Here is a 16,061-nt window from a genome sequence, read left to right as displayed (position 1 = left end):
TGGTCATATTGTCCGCAGAAATGGTGGCATTCTTGACACGCTAACCCGTATGCAGCACGTAGCCCCCTTCCCTCCCCTCCTTGGATTAAGCATTATAAAACATAAATATAATCGCTAACGTTTTCATGTCACACCACAAACTTGCTAATCAGACCTCATACACGACACATTTTCCGTATACAAGAAGTGGTCAGTAAGTCTGTAACCTTCAAACACTCAAACAGGCTCAGAAATGATCATCTACTGAGCTTTGCATCCAAACCATGATTTACTTGTGAACCTCGGCTTTCCCTCATCTCCCCCTGTTCACGTCACCGCTCGTCTTTCCCCGTAATGACAAAGTGAAAACGTTTATAGAATTTTTTACAAATTAATTAAATATGAAAATATGAAATGTCTTGCATTCATCAGGATTCAATCATAGATACGACACTCTATATTGAGCTCAGATGCATCCAATTTCCTTTGAGCATCATTGAGATGTCTCTACAACTTGATTGGAGTCCACCTGTGGCCAATTAAATCGATTGGGTATGATTTAGAAAGAAACACACCTTCCCGGATAAGGTCCCACAGTTGACGGTGCATGTCAGAGCAGAAACTCCACCATGAAGTCCAAGGAACTGTTCGTAGAACTAAAAGATATAATTGTGATGAGACATAGATCTGAGGAAGGGGATATAACAATTTCGAGAGTGGTGAAAGTTCCCAAGAGCACAGTGAGCTCTATCATTAGTAAATGGAAAAAGTATGGAACTACACAGACTCTTCCTAGAGCTGGCTGTCCAACCAAAGTGAGCAACTGGGAAAGAAGGACTTTGATCATGGTCACGGGAGGTGATGAAAAACCCAATGACCACTCTGACAGAACGACAGAGTTCCTTGGCTGAGATGGGAGAACCTGCCGGAAGGACAACAGTCTCTCCAGCACTTCACAAATCCAGGCTTCATCGGAGAGTGGCCAAATGGAAACCACTCCTGAGAAAAAGGCACTTGACAACACACCTGGTCAGGTCAGGTATGGGAGCATGTGCCAGAACAGCGCGTCGCTGCGTCCACTTTCCGCCGGTACTCCAGGGGCCTCCGTCTGGCCATCCCCCAGGCAGATGCCAGGCCCATCCCCATCTCCTTGAGATGATGGTCAACCTGCTGTAACCATGAGGCACGTGGTCGGCCCACTGGCCTCCTCCACTCATGAGACTCCCTCGCTGAGAGAATCTGGTGAGCAGGATCAGCGTCAGGAAAACGAGCCACATGTCCATACAGCCGCAGCTGACGCTCACGGACTATGCAGGTAACAAATCTCATCCGAGTCTCTCTCAGCAACCGCTCGTTGGACACAAAATCCGACCAGCGATAGCCAAGGATTCTCCGAAGAGACCTGGTACCAAAGGAATTAAGTCTCCGTCTCAGATCCTTGGTCAAAGTCCAAGTCTCGCACCCATAGAGCAAGACTGGAAGTACCAAGGACCTGAAGACTCGGACTTTCGTCCTCCCGCACAGGTACCGGCAACGCCACACCCCATGATCCAGTGAATCCATGACTCCCCAGGCCCGACCCAGACGTCTATTGACCTCCGGCTCACAACCTGCGGAGACATGAATATCACTGCCAAGGTAAGTGAATCTATCCACGACCTCAACATCCTCACCACAAACAGACACAGACAGGACAGCAGCATCCAAGATGTCACCGAAAGCCTGGATCTTTGTTTTGACCCAAGAAATCCGTAATCCCAACGGCTCCGACTCCTCATTCAGTACCTCGAGGGCCCCCAAGAGGATGTCTAAAGTCTCCGCAAAGATGACTGCATCATCTGCAAAATCAAGGTCCGAGATCTTGACATTGCCAAACGATGCACCGCAACTTGATCTCTCCGACATCCTCCCAAAAATCCAGTCCATACAAGTGCTGAAAAGTGTGGGGGCAAGTACACATCCCTGACGAACTCCAGTAACAACTGGAAATAAGTCAGAGGCGGTACCACCACACTTCACAGCACTCTCAGTACCAGAGTAGAGTTCAGACATCAGATCGATCAGTTTCGGTGGCACCCCACGAAGACCAAGAATCCTCCAGAGGACATCCCGATTCACTGAATCGAACGCTTTACAGAGATCAACATAGGCTGCAAGCAGCCCCTGCCGAAACTCTCGTCTGCGTTCGGTGAGTACACGAAGTGCAAGGATATGGTCAATCGTTGACCTCTTTGGTGTAAAGCCTGACTGCTCTGGACGCTGGTGCTCAAGCAGATGGTGGCGAACCCTATCAAGAATTATCCGAGCAAAGACCTTGCCCGGCACTGAGAGCAGCGTCACCCCTCGGTAGTTGTTGCAGTCTTGGCGATCACCCTTCCCTTTCCAGAGAGGGACAACAAGGCCCCTCTTCCAGTCAGTTGGGATGATGCCTGTGTTCCAGGCAGAGCACAAAACTGCATGCAACGACGCGAGTGCAGCATTTCCACCAGCCTTGAGAAGTTCGGCATGGATGCCACAGATCCCTGGAGCTTTGCCCCGTTTCAACTGGTTCACCGCAGCCCGTGTTTCCACAAGCGATGGTGGACCACAGTTGATTCGAGGGTCAGCAACAGGGATTGTAACACCCTTGACGTCCAACTCGACAGCTGGGGGATCAGCCTGGTACAACCGCTCGAAGTAACCGGCCCAGCGGGCCTTCACTTCAGACTCCTCTGTCAAGAGCCTACCACTCTCTGCTCGAACTGCAGTGCTCCGAGGGATGGGCTTGGATGAACGTAATGCGCGAATTCCCCTGTAAGCGGGACGAGAATCACCTGTCCACAGGTGATGCTCTACCCCCTCACAGATTCCTCGCACATAGGCCTCCTTGTCCACCCTCAGTGCACGTACAGTTTTACGCCTCAGCTCCCTGAACAGCTCGGCTCTGCCATTCAGCCTGGCCCTGCGACTCTGGTCAATGGTATCCAGTGTCCCTTGAGAGACAAAATTCTTCTTTGCCCTGCGGTGAACTCCAAGGCATCCACCGGCAACATCAAGGACGGTGGTCTTGAAGGTGTTCCACAACTCTTCAGGACCCCCAAAGCACCCAGACCCCCAAGTGTCCACTCAGCCTGTTCGCAAACTCCTCAGCTACTCTCTCATCCCTGAGCTTGGCAACATCCAGCCTAGGCTGGGATGGTACCATTCTCCAGGATTTAAGGTGCAGCTTTAGAGTTGCTACAACAAGCCTGTGGTCAGTATTGAGGAACTGAGCACTCCGGTAGACCCTGCAGTTCTGGATCATCCTCCAGCGACCGTCAATGAGGACATGGTCAATCTCCTTTGCCACACCGCCAGCGTTGGAATACCAAGTCCAGCGATGAGCTTGCGGGCGCTGAAACCATGAACCAGCCACCCTAAGTCCATGACTTCTTGCAAAGTCAAGGAACTTAGTGCTATTCTGGTTCATAGTTCCTGACCCATGGGGACCAACACACACCTCATAACCATCCCTATCAGTTCCAGTCGATGCATTGAAATCCCCCAAGACTAGAAGTGTATCTCGTCTGGGGCACTGATCAACCACAGACTCGAGTGTGGCGTAGAATGCATCCTTCACGGTGAGATCACTCGCCTCAGTCGGAGCGTAAATAGAGACCAGGGAAATGACACCTAAGGAGTGACGAATCCTTAATCTCATAATACGCTCGTTGACCGGTGTTACCTCAATTATCATTGGGGTCAGCTTATTGGACACAGCTACAGCAACTCCTTGGGTATGGTAACCATCAGAGCGACCAGACCAATAGTAGGTGTAACCACCCACCATTATCTCGCCGCAATCCGGTCTCCGAACCTCAGAGAGAGCTGCAATCCCGATGTCCAAACGCTTGAGCTCAGATGATAACAGAGACAGGTGATCATCCTCTCTTAGGGATAGGACATTCCAGGCACCCACCCGAAGGGACCGCCTCAGGTTAACCCAAGGAGACCGCCGTCTGGTGGACGACACCTCAGCACCACTCCGACACACTCTCCCGCAATCTGACCCAGGGATGTTACCCCGTGGTTTCCCTCCTATCAAAGATTGGGGGTCCCGAAGGCTTTGCCCCAATCCCATCATCCGGTGAGCTGCCCTGCGAAGGGAAGCTGCACAGGAGGTACTCCCACGGAGTGGGTTTTCAGATTTTTTTGCGTTTTTGCGTTTTGCGGAATGAAGGGTTTTACGGTTGCCGGAGTGCAAATCCTGCCACCAACCTCCTAATAAGAAGTAACCCAACTGCAGGAGGACGTCCGCAGACACAGTTGGGCACTAGATATGGACACACCTGGAGTTTGCAAAAAGGCACGTGAAAGACTCTGAGAGTATGAGACAAGATATTCTGTGGTCTGAGTCTGATGAGATGAAAATTGAACTCTTTGGCCTGAATGCAAAGTGCTACGTCTGATGGAAACCGAGCACAGCTCATCACCCATCTAGCACCATCCCTACCGTGAAGCATGGTGGTGGCATCATCATGCTATGGGGATGATTTTCAGCAGCAGGGACTGGGGGACTAGTAAGGGTTGAGGGAATAATGAATGGAGCCAAATACAGGCAAATCCTTGAGGAGAACCTGCTTCAGAGTGCAAAATACCTTTGACTGCAGCGACGATTTACATTCCAACAGGACAATGACCCCAAGCATTACAGCCAAAGCAACACTGGAATGGCTTTAGAACAAGAATGTGAAAGTCCTCGAGTGGCCCAGCCAAAGCCTAGACTTGAATCCCATTGAGAATCTGTGGAAAGACTTGAAGATTCCCGTTCACCGACGCTCCCCATCCAACTTGGCAGAGCTTGAGCAAATCTTCAAGGAAGAATGGGAGAAAATCCCTAAATTTGGATGTGAAAAGCTGATACAGACGTACACAAGAAGACTCGAAGGTCTAGTCACTGCCGAAGGAGCTTCTACGTAGTATTGACTCAGGGGGCTCAATACTGATGTAAATTAGATATTTTTGTGTTTCATTTTCGGTTTGTAAAAATTTCTAATAACATGTTTTCATTGTTATCATGGGGGTATTTTGTGCAGATCGGTGACAATTTTTTTTTTTTTAATTTGATCCATTTTAAATTCAGGCTGAAACACAACAAAATGTGACAAAAGTCGAGTTGGTGTGAATACTTTCTGAAGGCTCTGTCTGTGTTTACACATTTATTTCTTGTATTCCTTTTACACTTCCGCGCAGTCCGTGTTTATACTGTTTTGTCCTTCATCTTCGTTTTTGTCCTGTTTGGTTTCTCCACTTACATTTGCACTTTTTGATTTTCCTAATACTTTTGAAGCGTAAAAAACATCACGCAGCCTGCAATTTCCTTTGATATTGGCTTTTTAAAGGTCTGCTGTCCAACGACTGCTGTGCAAAACTTCGGTCATTGGTGTAAGCAAAGATGCACTGGTTATAATGTATTTTAAGCATGATCACCAACATATGTAAATATGAATCTCATCACATTGATGGGATTGTTTTTAATCTGTGAACTGTCTCTAACAGGCTCATGTTGCGTAACCAGGTGGTTTCACGCCTTTAAATGGTGACATGAAAGCTTGGAACGTCCACGACTCAAGGCTTGTCATGGAATTGTGTTATGTACATAAACTGCCATTGGGTGGAAGTACACATCGGGTATTTTGGGACGTGATCTGTCCATATGGATAACTGGAGAACGTGTTGGTGTTATCTGCAGTACAGTTGCATGGAATTGTAGCAACACGACAATTCCATTGGGTGTGAATTCTTTGAATTTGTCGTTTGAGTGTGTCACAAGAACGACGCTGGTTCGTTCGCACACTGGAGAAACTTGTCCGTGTGATTTCACTCGATGTTGCTCGAGTGTCACTTAAACGACGAGGGTCTAAGGAGGTCCGTGGATGTTTGAGTGATTGTTGCTCCTGATCCAGGTGAGCTTCAGGTGCGCAGTCATATTTTTCACTGTTAATACCAGAATGACTGCGAGTAAGATACAAGTCCACAATTTATTTTTGTGTTAAACATCTGAACGTCCTCACATGTACCGTAACATATGTAGCACATGATTATGGCAATCTGCAGATTAATTGACCATGCTTTGTAATTTGTATATGATGGCGGTGCCTTTGACAACTCGTACTTGTATTCTGCACACAGGCCGAGCTATTAAGGATGCAATCAAGCCATTTGACAATAAAACATGGGGCAAGGTGATAGCTGTGAAAGAAACCTGGATGTCAATGCTTCGTGTTAGCTCAAAATATGTATCCATATTCGGAGGCCGACCCATCAGCAATAACTTAAATATACGACATCGCAGGTCCTGCAATAAAAGTTTCATTGTGTTTCCCTGCAACACTCGAACAGAACCCATGGAGAAAGAGTGGAGGTCCAGTCTTATGTTTGAGGCCATTAGGTATGATGGCATTTTCTTATGGACACCATCACAGCCAGAGACCACCGGCGTGGGTCAAAGTTCATGTCCACGTCACGTATTTGCATGAAAACCGGAAAACACCGATGGGAGACAAAATCTTTTAAAATCAGCGTCTTTCCCACATCAGCAACATATTTGAAGATGGAATTATTCTATTAATTTGGATGCAGCCTGTGGCTGCTGGCTGACATCGGTTTCTGGAAGCATGGTTGCGCTACTGATGCAATGCCCTGTTACCGATAAGCCGGTGCTCATTTTACTGATCGAGAGAGAATGAAAGGATGACAGGCTGAGTCAACCAGCCTGGTGTTAATTCAATGGCAGTGGATTAATTCAGCGTAACGGGCTTGAACTCAAGACCCTAAGATCTTAAACCAGCCACCTTAACTGTTAAGCCAACACCAGGCATTTTAGAGGGAATATGGAGTATAATATTGAATAAGTAATAATTTTAATATTTTTAATGTTTTCATGCACAGTTGTCGATTCCTCTTCTGCTTCATTAAGTTCTTCCTCCGATGAGCCTCGGTATGTACGTAGAATCACGTGATTAGGTCACCTTTCTCCATTCCAGTGATCTGCAATATATTCCCTAATTTTTGTTCTACCTCCTCATGCTAATGTTCCGCTGGAAGTAATCCCAAAAATTTTTTTTCAATGCAAGTGCTTCATATGTGGAATCATCTCTTCCTCTCTCGCTTCCAGTATTGTCAGGTACCCAAAACTGAAGTCATGTTGATAATGTGCTTCCTGCTATCCATGATAGTTCAACTGGATGACAAGGCCTACCATTACCAGGTGAAAGAAGGTGGGATTGAGATGGAAGAGGTCCCCAGCCTCGTCTGCAACCACGAGAGGCAGACACTTGGCTCACAGGGCACGTGAAGTACATGTGTGAAAGTCTCCAAGATGGAAATCTTCATTATCCGATCTTTTGACACCAACGTTCTCATCATTCTCCTCACACATGATCACATCCTTCAAGTTCACCTGTAGCTTGATGTTGGTGTCAGCACAAACAATTCTATACAATCCATAGATGTATCTAAACGTGAAGATGTGCGATCGGAGTTGTGCGCAGCCATCTCAGAACGACAAACTTTCACAGGATGCGACTCCACAGCGAGTTTTTTTTTGTGCCCGAAGGTGACACTCGTCCCTCGGAATTGATGAAAGAAAGGCCAGAAATTGAGGACAGCATTTGCCCAACCGGGAGAATCTCCCAGCTCATCCCAAAGTTTGTTCGGAGATGCGGAGACCTTGGTCTGCAGCATGTGTGGAAAAGTAAACCTGAGATCGGTGAATACTGCCAGACGCATCCTCTTCCAACAGCATTTCGCACCAAAGTGCCAATCCCTGCCTCTGGATAAAATGAAAGGAACAGACCCGAGCCACCTGCCTCCAATACGTCAATGCTTGCCTGTTCTCTCTGAGAAAGTGAAACAAACGAATCTGGTTGTTTCCATGTAGAAGAGAGCAACAACACCCGATCCCCCTGCCTGGGTCCCGGCAGAGAACGGATAGATTCTGGAGAATGTCCAATATGCCATAAAATGGTTTTAAGGAATAGATTCCAGAAGATGCTTGTTATCAGTCCGAAAACAACACCGACGAAGAGATTGATGACGATGTGTTGACGAGATGGCTGATTATGGTTCTCCCTCTGATGAATCAGACGGTGATCTTGACCGAGAAGTGACATTTCCTAATGGAGTTCAGTCATTAAAACTGAAACATGTCCAAAGCTAGTTAAGTAGTTATTTAGCATCATAACATACGACGTATGATCGTTTCATGGTACAATTTATATTATTGTGCCTGCTTCTCATTGCCAGTTACTTTTGAAGGACACGATCATGGTTCAGTTTTGCTTAATCGGAGTTAGGGGTAACGTGTAATCATGTTTCCATGACAACTTTTGATTTAAACGAACATGTGTGTACCTATGCCAATGTCCTACAGATATGAATGTCCTAACCCTAACTGGAGGGGACTATAGGATTCTTGTCTGTCCATCTGTCTTACCTGTGGGTTTTCAGACTTTTTTTCCCCATAACCTTCAACATATTCACCTGAAACTTGGTGCATGGCTTTATTATGATAAGTTACAGATCAAGTTCGAGTTTCAGGGCGTTTCGTCAATTTTCACAGAGTTATGCCCTTTTTAGACTTCGGAAATATCACATCGGTCAGGGACATGTACTGCAAAGGATATATCACCTCAAAGGCATGTGACAATTAAGAGACGTGTTTTCGGAATAAGCACAATATTCCGATTCAAAAATGATCCTCAAAACTTTTGGCCTCGGACAAATGACTAAAAGTGCCGTCGTTCTTGGACGATGTTGAATAATCATGTGCGATCCACACATACGACCAATCCTGAATGTGGCCAGATTAATGAATTCCCTTTTTCCAAATATCAACTGGAGCATGACATTGGTTTTAGTGTTTGCCAATTCAAGTGTTGCTTGCCCTTTGTCACCGAAGAAAGCCGATAACATGAAACGTGTGAACCACCTGATCAATTTGTTTACAGTCAACAACCTGCTTACCACACAGCCACCACACTCCGAGATAGTAATCAGTGTAACCTGGTGTCAAGGAACCTCCAACTACACCAGACAACCTGCTACCCTGCAGTCCAGGCAGGGATTTTGAATTTGGCCATGGTGCCGGAGATTGCTCGCCCACTCTTTGCGAACGACTTTAACAAAACTTTCACGTCCACCGAACTGATGGTAACACACCGGTTTCACGTCCATCCGAGAGACGGTACACACATTGATGAATCATCCTGCTGTGAAACACCAGGATGACAGTTTACAGCTGGGTTGAGATTCAAACTCAGGATACTTATGGTCGCAGATATCCTTCCAGCCACACCAATGATTGACATTCCTGTAAACTAAAATCCTGTTTCTGACTTTACATTTAAATTTGATGTTTTAAAATTAATTTTCATAAATGGCAAAACTACAAAGCATCCCAAAATGCGAAGCCCGTCCATGTACATTTTGTCATAGAGCTAAACTTCCTGAAAGCAACTGCTAAGAAAATGTAAAATTTATAAATTAGTCTTCCGCATATTCTCATAATGAAGATTTGTTGAAAATTTAATGACAAAAGCTCAAAAGTTAAAAAAATCAAAAAAAAAATCCTGGACAGACAGACAGGCAAACAAACAAGTGGTCATGGACCGGTACTTGCAAAATCAGTTGCTGCGACCTTGACCTTTGGACCTCAAAAACAATAGTCTTCTCGCTTTTGATTAGTGAACTAATCCAGTGTCCCAATTTGGAAACGATGCTCAACTTTCAAGTCAATCGAATGAAAATTGACGATCATGTGACCTTGACCTTTGACTTATTGATTACAAACAATCGACCAATACGCAAACCCATTCAAATTTCAAGTAAATCAGTTGAAAATTGACAATTTTATGCGACCTTGACCTTTGGACCTCGAAAACAATAGTCTTCTGGCTTTTGATTGATGAACCAACTTAAAGGAGACGCAATATGCAAATTATGTTCAAATTTCAAGTTAATGAAATAGTAATTGACCATTTTATGTGACCCTGACCTTCTTACACCCTTTGCTTCAATTATTAATTAATCTTGTCCATCTATTATATATAATGCGACAGTGCGTTAACGTACGACCTGGGCTGACAGGATGGAATAGATGTGTGCACATTCACCTCTCAGCTGTCTAGGCAGGGTTCAAATCCCGACCGAGCTACAAACTGACATTCCGGTGTTTTGACAGGCAGGGCGATTCATCAACGTGTGTGTCGTCACTCAGTTGACTTTAAACTGGGTGTCCCATCTAACGACATTAGTTTGTGGATGTTAAAGATCCCACGGTGTCCTTCTTGAAGAGTGGATGAGCTATCGCTAACACCATAATCAAACCATCCCATATAACCCTTGCTTAGGAAGCTGCTTCGGCAGCACCTACACTCAGTGACAGGGTACCAGGATTATCACAAAGTTAAACAAACCATGTCAGCATTGTTCATGACAGTAGTCTATACTAAAAGTCTTTGAACAAAGTTTGTTGTGTTAATCGTTTAATTAAAGAAAAACCTGCATTTCGCAGAGTGACCTAAAAATAATGTCTAATAATAAACTTCAAAGAGCTCCAAAATAAGCTTAAATTTAATTATTGATGGACTCCTTCACGTAAATCCTGAAGAGTTGGTGCATGGACATATAGAGAGGGAGGGGAGAGCGAGGGCAGTGGGGGAGAGAGAGGAGGAGGAGGAGGAGGAGGGGAGTGGGTGGAAAGACGAAGGAGGGAAGACGTTTCCTTCTGTACCCACCCTCTCCACATTGCATGCCTAAGTCTCCCTCAATTTTGTCCTTCAACTGTGCTGTTGGTCTCTGTCTGTCGTCTCTGTCTCTGTCTCTCTCCATTCATTTTGTCCTGATGTGTCCTGACCCGTTCAGTGTTCTCAATCTTCCACGAGCCTTGACTCCAAAAAAAACCTCTCATCGGTGGGAAACCATTGCGTTGGCTTGGTTGGCCGAATTGTCTCTTTCTGTGTTGAAGTTCCTTGGAAGGGAAATCATTGATTATATATTGTGAACCGTGATGTCTGTCCGAGCATTCATCTGTTTCCCGTTTACGGCGGCCGCTTCCCACGCTGCAGTTGAAAAAGCTCAACATTCACTTTTTAAATGAAGGGAGAACAGGCATGAGTAATGTTGATGCCAAATTGTATTTCGTTGAGCTAATAAAAAAATTTTTTTTAATGCAAAACAGACGATAAAATGTTTCATACCAAAAGATAATGCTCTTCCTCATTTTCCTCACTTTCACAACCTCTTGAACATCTCATCCTTTCTCTTCTGCAGAGACTTTTAATGGAGTTTAATTTCTAAGTGACTACTTACGCCACACCGGTGGTGACACTTCACTTTATTTTCCCCTTTCCAGTAATCTTTAAAATCAACATGAACATCTGGATTAAAAGTTGATTTAATACATATCATTTTCAAGAAGTAACACAACATTCAAAGTAGATATAATTTCCCTCTTTATCGACAAATTCAGCTCCATCTTACACCAGCACTTCACGGTGGGCAGCACCATCTCCAGCACCATGAACCATAAAGAATAGGTGAGCCATCTCCAGCACCATGAACAAATTTCCACTCTACAGGGGGGGGGGGGGCACTGCATCAGCGGCACAGGCACGCTGAAATTCAATGCAATTGAGCCGTGTAGAGTTCCCATAGTCGGATGTCCGAATGAAAGTCTGGCGTCTCCTTAGTTGTGCTCGAATGGCGTTGAACAAAAACTCATAAAGGAAGGAAGGTGTTTTACCTGGTCCAAGTACATCACTTGACCACCCATTGATGAGGTTGCATAATACCAGCCACAACCTGTTTAATCAGTTATCTTCAAGTTCGTGCTTCACTTTGATAATACGTCATGAACGGACGAGGGTGCTTCATTTCGAAGATTGTGGTGAATCGTTTCTTGCAACAGTTTCTCTCGTTCAATTGGTTAACACTCATCAGGAGATATGACACAATGAGCAACTTTGCCCCGTATTGAGATGATCCCCCACCTGATAAAGGTGCACTGAGTAGACTCAGCACTGCTGCCAAGTAACACACACAGCAGCAGCAGCAGCAGCAGCAGCTCTGCCCAAACCGTGCAGGTAAACACCATTGAGATAACAGCACGGGACACCCAGGTGAGCACCCAGGTGACAAGATGGGGCTTCTGCTGCTATTTTGCCCACTACTCCTCTTTCTGGTAAGCTCGTCTCGAATTAAAATGTCCTCGGCTAATCGGATCGTGTCTGGCTCAAAATGTCCACAGGTGTATGTGCTCTCTTTAATAGTTACCCACTATATGCGAGTTATCTTCCAGTTTGCCATTTTAAGAGGATTTATTATTTTATTTTTTTAATGAACATCGTTATTACTTCCACCACCAAAGGTGGACGGAGGTAGTGTGTTCACCATTGTCTGTCTGTCTGCCTGTTTGGGTGTGAACAGGATGTCTCAAAAAGTTGTGCATGGATTCGGACGAAACTTGGTGGACAAGTTGGGTGCGTGACGAGGACGAATCAATTCGATTTTGGTGAACATCTGAATCCAGATCTGGATGCAATAATTTTCAAAGTGTTTTACACCATTGAGATCAAGATGGAGCCAAAAACGATATGTAGCAGGAATATCGCAAAAAGTTGCGGACATATTCAGAGAAAACTTGGTGCACGGGTTGGGTGTGTGACGAGGAAGAATTGGTTCGATTTTGGTGAAGATCAGGATCCGGAATTTTTTTAATCTTCACTATTGAGAGATGGGGCCAACTCAAAACGACATTTCGCATGAAGTTTCCAAAAGTTGTGTTCGGATCATTTCAAAACTCGCTGGATGAGTTGGTTGGGTGACGAGAACAAGCCGATTTAGATTTTGGTTCAGGTCCGGATCGGGCATATCAGTGGGATCCAAAATGTAAACTGTTCAACTTGGTGGAGGTATGCGCTCTAACGAGTGCCACTCTAGTTGTTATTATTGAAATCACGAGAAGCACCTGCTCTCTGCAGAGGGTCATGTTATGAGCCCATCCCCGACGCAATACCAACCGCATTATTGTCGTGTCAGGCTAGTTCAGATCGGTGACTTGCTACAGGTACCGTGTAAACCTGTACTAACTTGTTTCATGGTCGGGTTGTCGGCAACTGAACCATCTCCCCCGCCATGTTTCCTGGTGAGAAGTGTTTATGGATATGGACACCCAACAGGATTAAAAACAAAACCTGCCAAACGGTGGAGGAGATCCTTGTGAGCCAACGGTCATCCATATCTGTTGCCCAACTGTGTCTGAAGATGTCTTCCTGCTGTTGGGTCACAAAACGCATTTAAAAAAAACGCTAAGAAAACTGAAAACTCACTCCGAAGGGAGTACCTCCTGTGCAGCTGCACTTCGCAGGGCAGCTCACCGGATGATGGGATGGGGTAAAGCCTTCGGGACCCCCATTCTTTGATGATAAGAGGAAAAGCACCGGGTAATGTTCCTGGATCGGATTGCGGTGGTGTGTGTCGGGGTGGTGCTGAGGTGTCGATCACCAAACGGCAGTCTCCTTAGGTTAACCTGTGGCAGTCCTTCGGGTGAGTGCTTGGAAGGTCCCATCCCTGAGAGAGGATGACTACATTTCTCTGCTGCCATCTGAGCTCCAGCGTTTGGACAACAGCATTTCAGCACTCTCTGAGGTTTGGAGACCGGATAGTGGTGAGATCATGGCAGGTGGTTACACCGACGACTTGTCTGATCGCACTGATGGTTATCATACCCAAGGAGTTGATGTTGCTGTGTCCAATAAGCTGACATCCATGATAATTGAGGTAAGACCAGTCAATGAGTGGATGACGAGATTGAGGATTCGTCACTCTTTGGATGTCATTTCCCTGGTCTCTGTAGGTGCTCCGGATGAGGCGAGTGATGTCACTGTAAAGGAGGCATTCTATGCTGCGCTCGAGTCCGTAGTTTATGGGTACCCCAGGCGAGATACTCTTCCAGTCTTGGGGGATTTCAATGCATCAACTGGCACTGATAGGGATGGTTATGAGATGTGAGTTAGTCCCTATGGGTCTGGAACTATGAACCTGAATAGCACTAAGTTCCTTGACTTTGCAAGAAGTCATGGGCATAGGGTGGCCGGTTCACGGTTTCAAGACCCACAGACTCACCACTGAACTTGTTATTCCAACGCTGGCGGTGCGGCAAAGGAGATTGACCAAATGCTTGATGGTCACTGGAGGATGATCCAGAACTGTAGGGTCTACTGGAGTGCTCAGTTCCTCAAGACTGACCACAGGTTTCTTGCAGCAACTCTGAAGCTCCAGCTTAAATCCAGGAGAATGATACCATCCCAGCTTAGGCTGGATGTTGGCAAGCTCAAGGATGAGAGGGTAGCTGAGGAGTTTGCAAACAAGCTGAGTGGGGATTTTGGGGGTTTGCGTGATTTGGGTAATCCTGAAAATTTGTGGAGTACATTAATGACGACCATCCTTGATGTTGCCGGTGGATGTCTTGGAACCTACCATCAGGCAAAGAAGAACTTTGTCTCCCAAGGGACACTGGATACCATTAACCAGTTGCATGGCCATGCTTAATGGCAGAGCTGAGCTGTTCAGGGAGTTGAGGAATAAAACTGGACCTGTGCTGAGGGCGGACAAGGAGGCCTAAGTGCGAGGAATTTGTGAAGGGGTAGAGCATCACCCGTTGTCAAATGATTCTCGTCCTGCTTGGAGAAATTTGTGCATTGCCTTCAAGCCCGTCCCTCGGTGCACTGCAGTTCGAGCGGAGGGTGGTGGGCTCTTGACGGAGGAGTCCGAAGTGAAGGCCCGCTGGCCTAGTTACTTTGAGTGGCTGTACCAGGCTGATCCACCAGCTGTTGAGTTGGATGTCAGGGGTGTTACTATCCCCATTGCTGACCATCCAATCAACTGTGGTCCATCTGCGTTTGTGGAAACACAGGCTGCGGTGAACCGGTTGAAATGAGGTCAAGCTCCAGGGATCTGTGGCATCCCTGCTGATCTTCTCAAGGCTGGTGGAAGTACTGTACTCATGTCATTGCATGCAGTTCTGTGCTCTGTCTGGAACACATGCATCATCCCAACTGACTGGAAGAGGGGCCTTGTTGTCTCTCTCTGGAAAGGGAAGGGTGATCGCCAGGACTGCAACAATTACCGAGGGGTGACGCTGCTCTCAGTGTCGGACATGGTCTTTGCTCGGATAATTATTGATTACCACCATCTGCTTGAGCACCAGAACCCAGAGCAGTCGGGATTTACACCAAAGAGGTCAACGATTGACTGTATCCTTGCTCTTCGGGTCCTCAACAAATGCAGACCAGAGTTTTGGCAGGGGCTGCTTGCAGTTGATGTTGATCTCCGCAAAGCATTTGATTCAGTGAATCGGGATGCCCCCTGGAGGATTCTCGGTCTTCGTGGGATGCCACCAAAACTGATCAATCCGATTTCTGAACTACACTCCAGTACTGAGAGGGCTGTGAGGTGTAGTGGTTCCATCTCAGATTTATTTACACTTGGTACTGGAGTTACTCAGAGGTGTGTACTGGCCCCACACATTTCAGTGCTTGTATGGACTGGATTCTGGGGATGACGTTGGAGACATCAAGCTGCGGTGCATCGTTTGGGAATGCCAAGATCTCTGACCTTGATTCACAGATAATTCAATCATCTTTGCAGAGACGGTGGATATCCTTATGGGGGCCCTGGAGGTGCTGAATGAGGAGTCAGAGCCGCTGGAATTATGGGTTTCCTGAGTCAAAACTAAGATCCAGGCTTTCATTGCCATATTGGATGCTGCTATCTTGTTTGTACCTGTTTGTGATGAGGATATTGAGGTCAGAGAGAGATTCACGTCTCCGCATGTCGTGAGCCAGAGGTCAAGAGACGTCTGGGTCGGGCCTAGGGAGTCATGGATTCACTGGATCATGGGGTGTGGCACTGTTGGTACCGAAGTAGGAGGATGAAAATCCAAGTCTTTAAGTCCTTGGTGTTTCCAGTCTTGCCCTATGGATGTGAGACTTGGACTCTGACCAGTTATCTGAGATGGAGACTTAACTCCTTCAGTACCAGGTCTCTTGAGAGAATCCTTG

General features: G+C 46.2%; 1 protein-coding gene across 1 annotated transcript in view; it reads left to right on the top strand.

The window, feature by feature from the left end:
- Positions 1 to 12,005: 12,005 nt before the first annotated feature.
- NPC1L1 (NPC1 like intracellular cholesterol transporter 1) overlaps positions 12,006 to 16,061 on the top strand; it is a 124,826-nt gene continuing 120,770 nt past the window's right edge. Inside the window, exon 1 of the mRNA XM_085896330.1 lies at positions 12,006 to 12,181. Within this exon, the coding sequence (XP_085752456.1) occupies positions 12,140 to 12,181 (42 nt within the window). The 5' untranslated portion in view covers positions 12,006 to 12,139. The remainder of the gene's footprint in view (positions 12,182 to 16,061) is intronic.

Source organism: Eptatretus burgeri, chromosome 9 (genome assembly GCF_056783735.1).
Source record: "Eptatretus burgeri isolate ZD-2024b chromosome 9, Ebu_testis_v1, whole genome shotgun sequence".
Taxonomy (NCBI): domain Eukaryota; kingdom Metazoa; phylum Chordata; class Myxini; order Myxiniformes; family Myxinidae; genus Eptatretus; species Eptatretus burgeri.
This window is presented reverse-complemented; position numbering and strand designations above follow the sequence as displayed.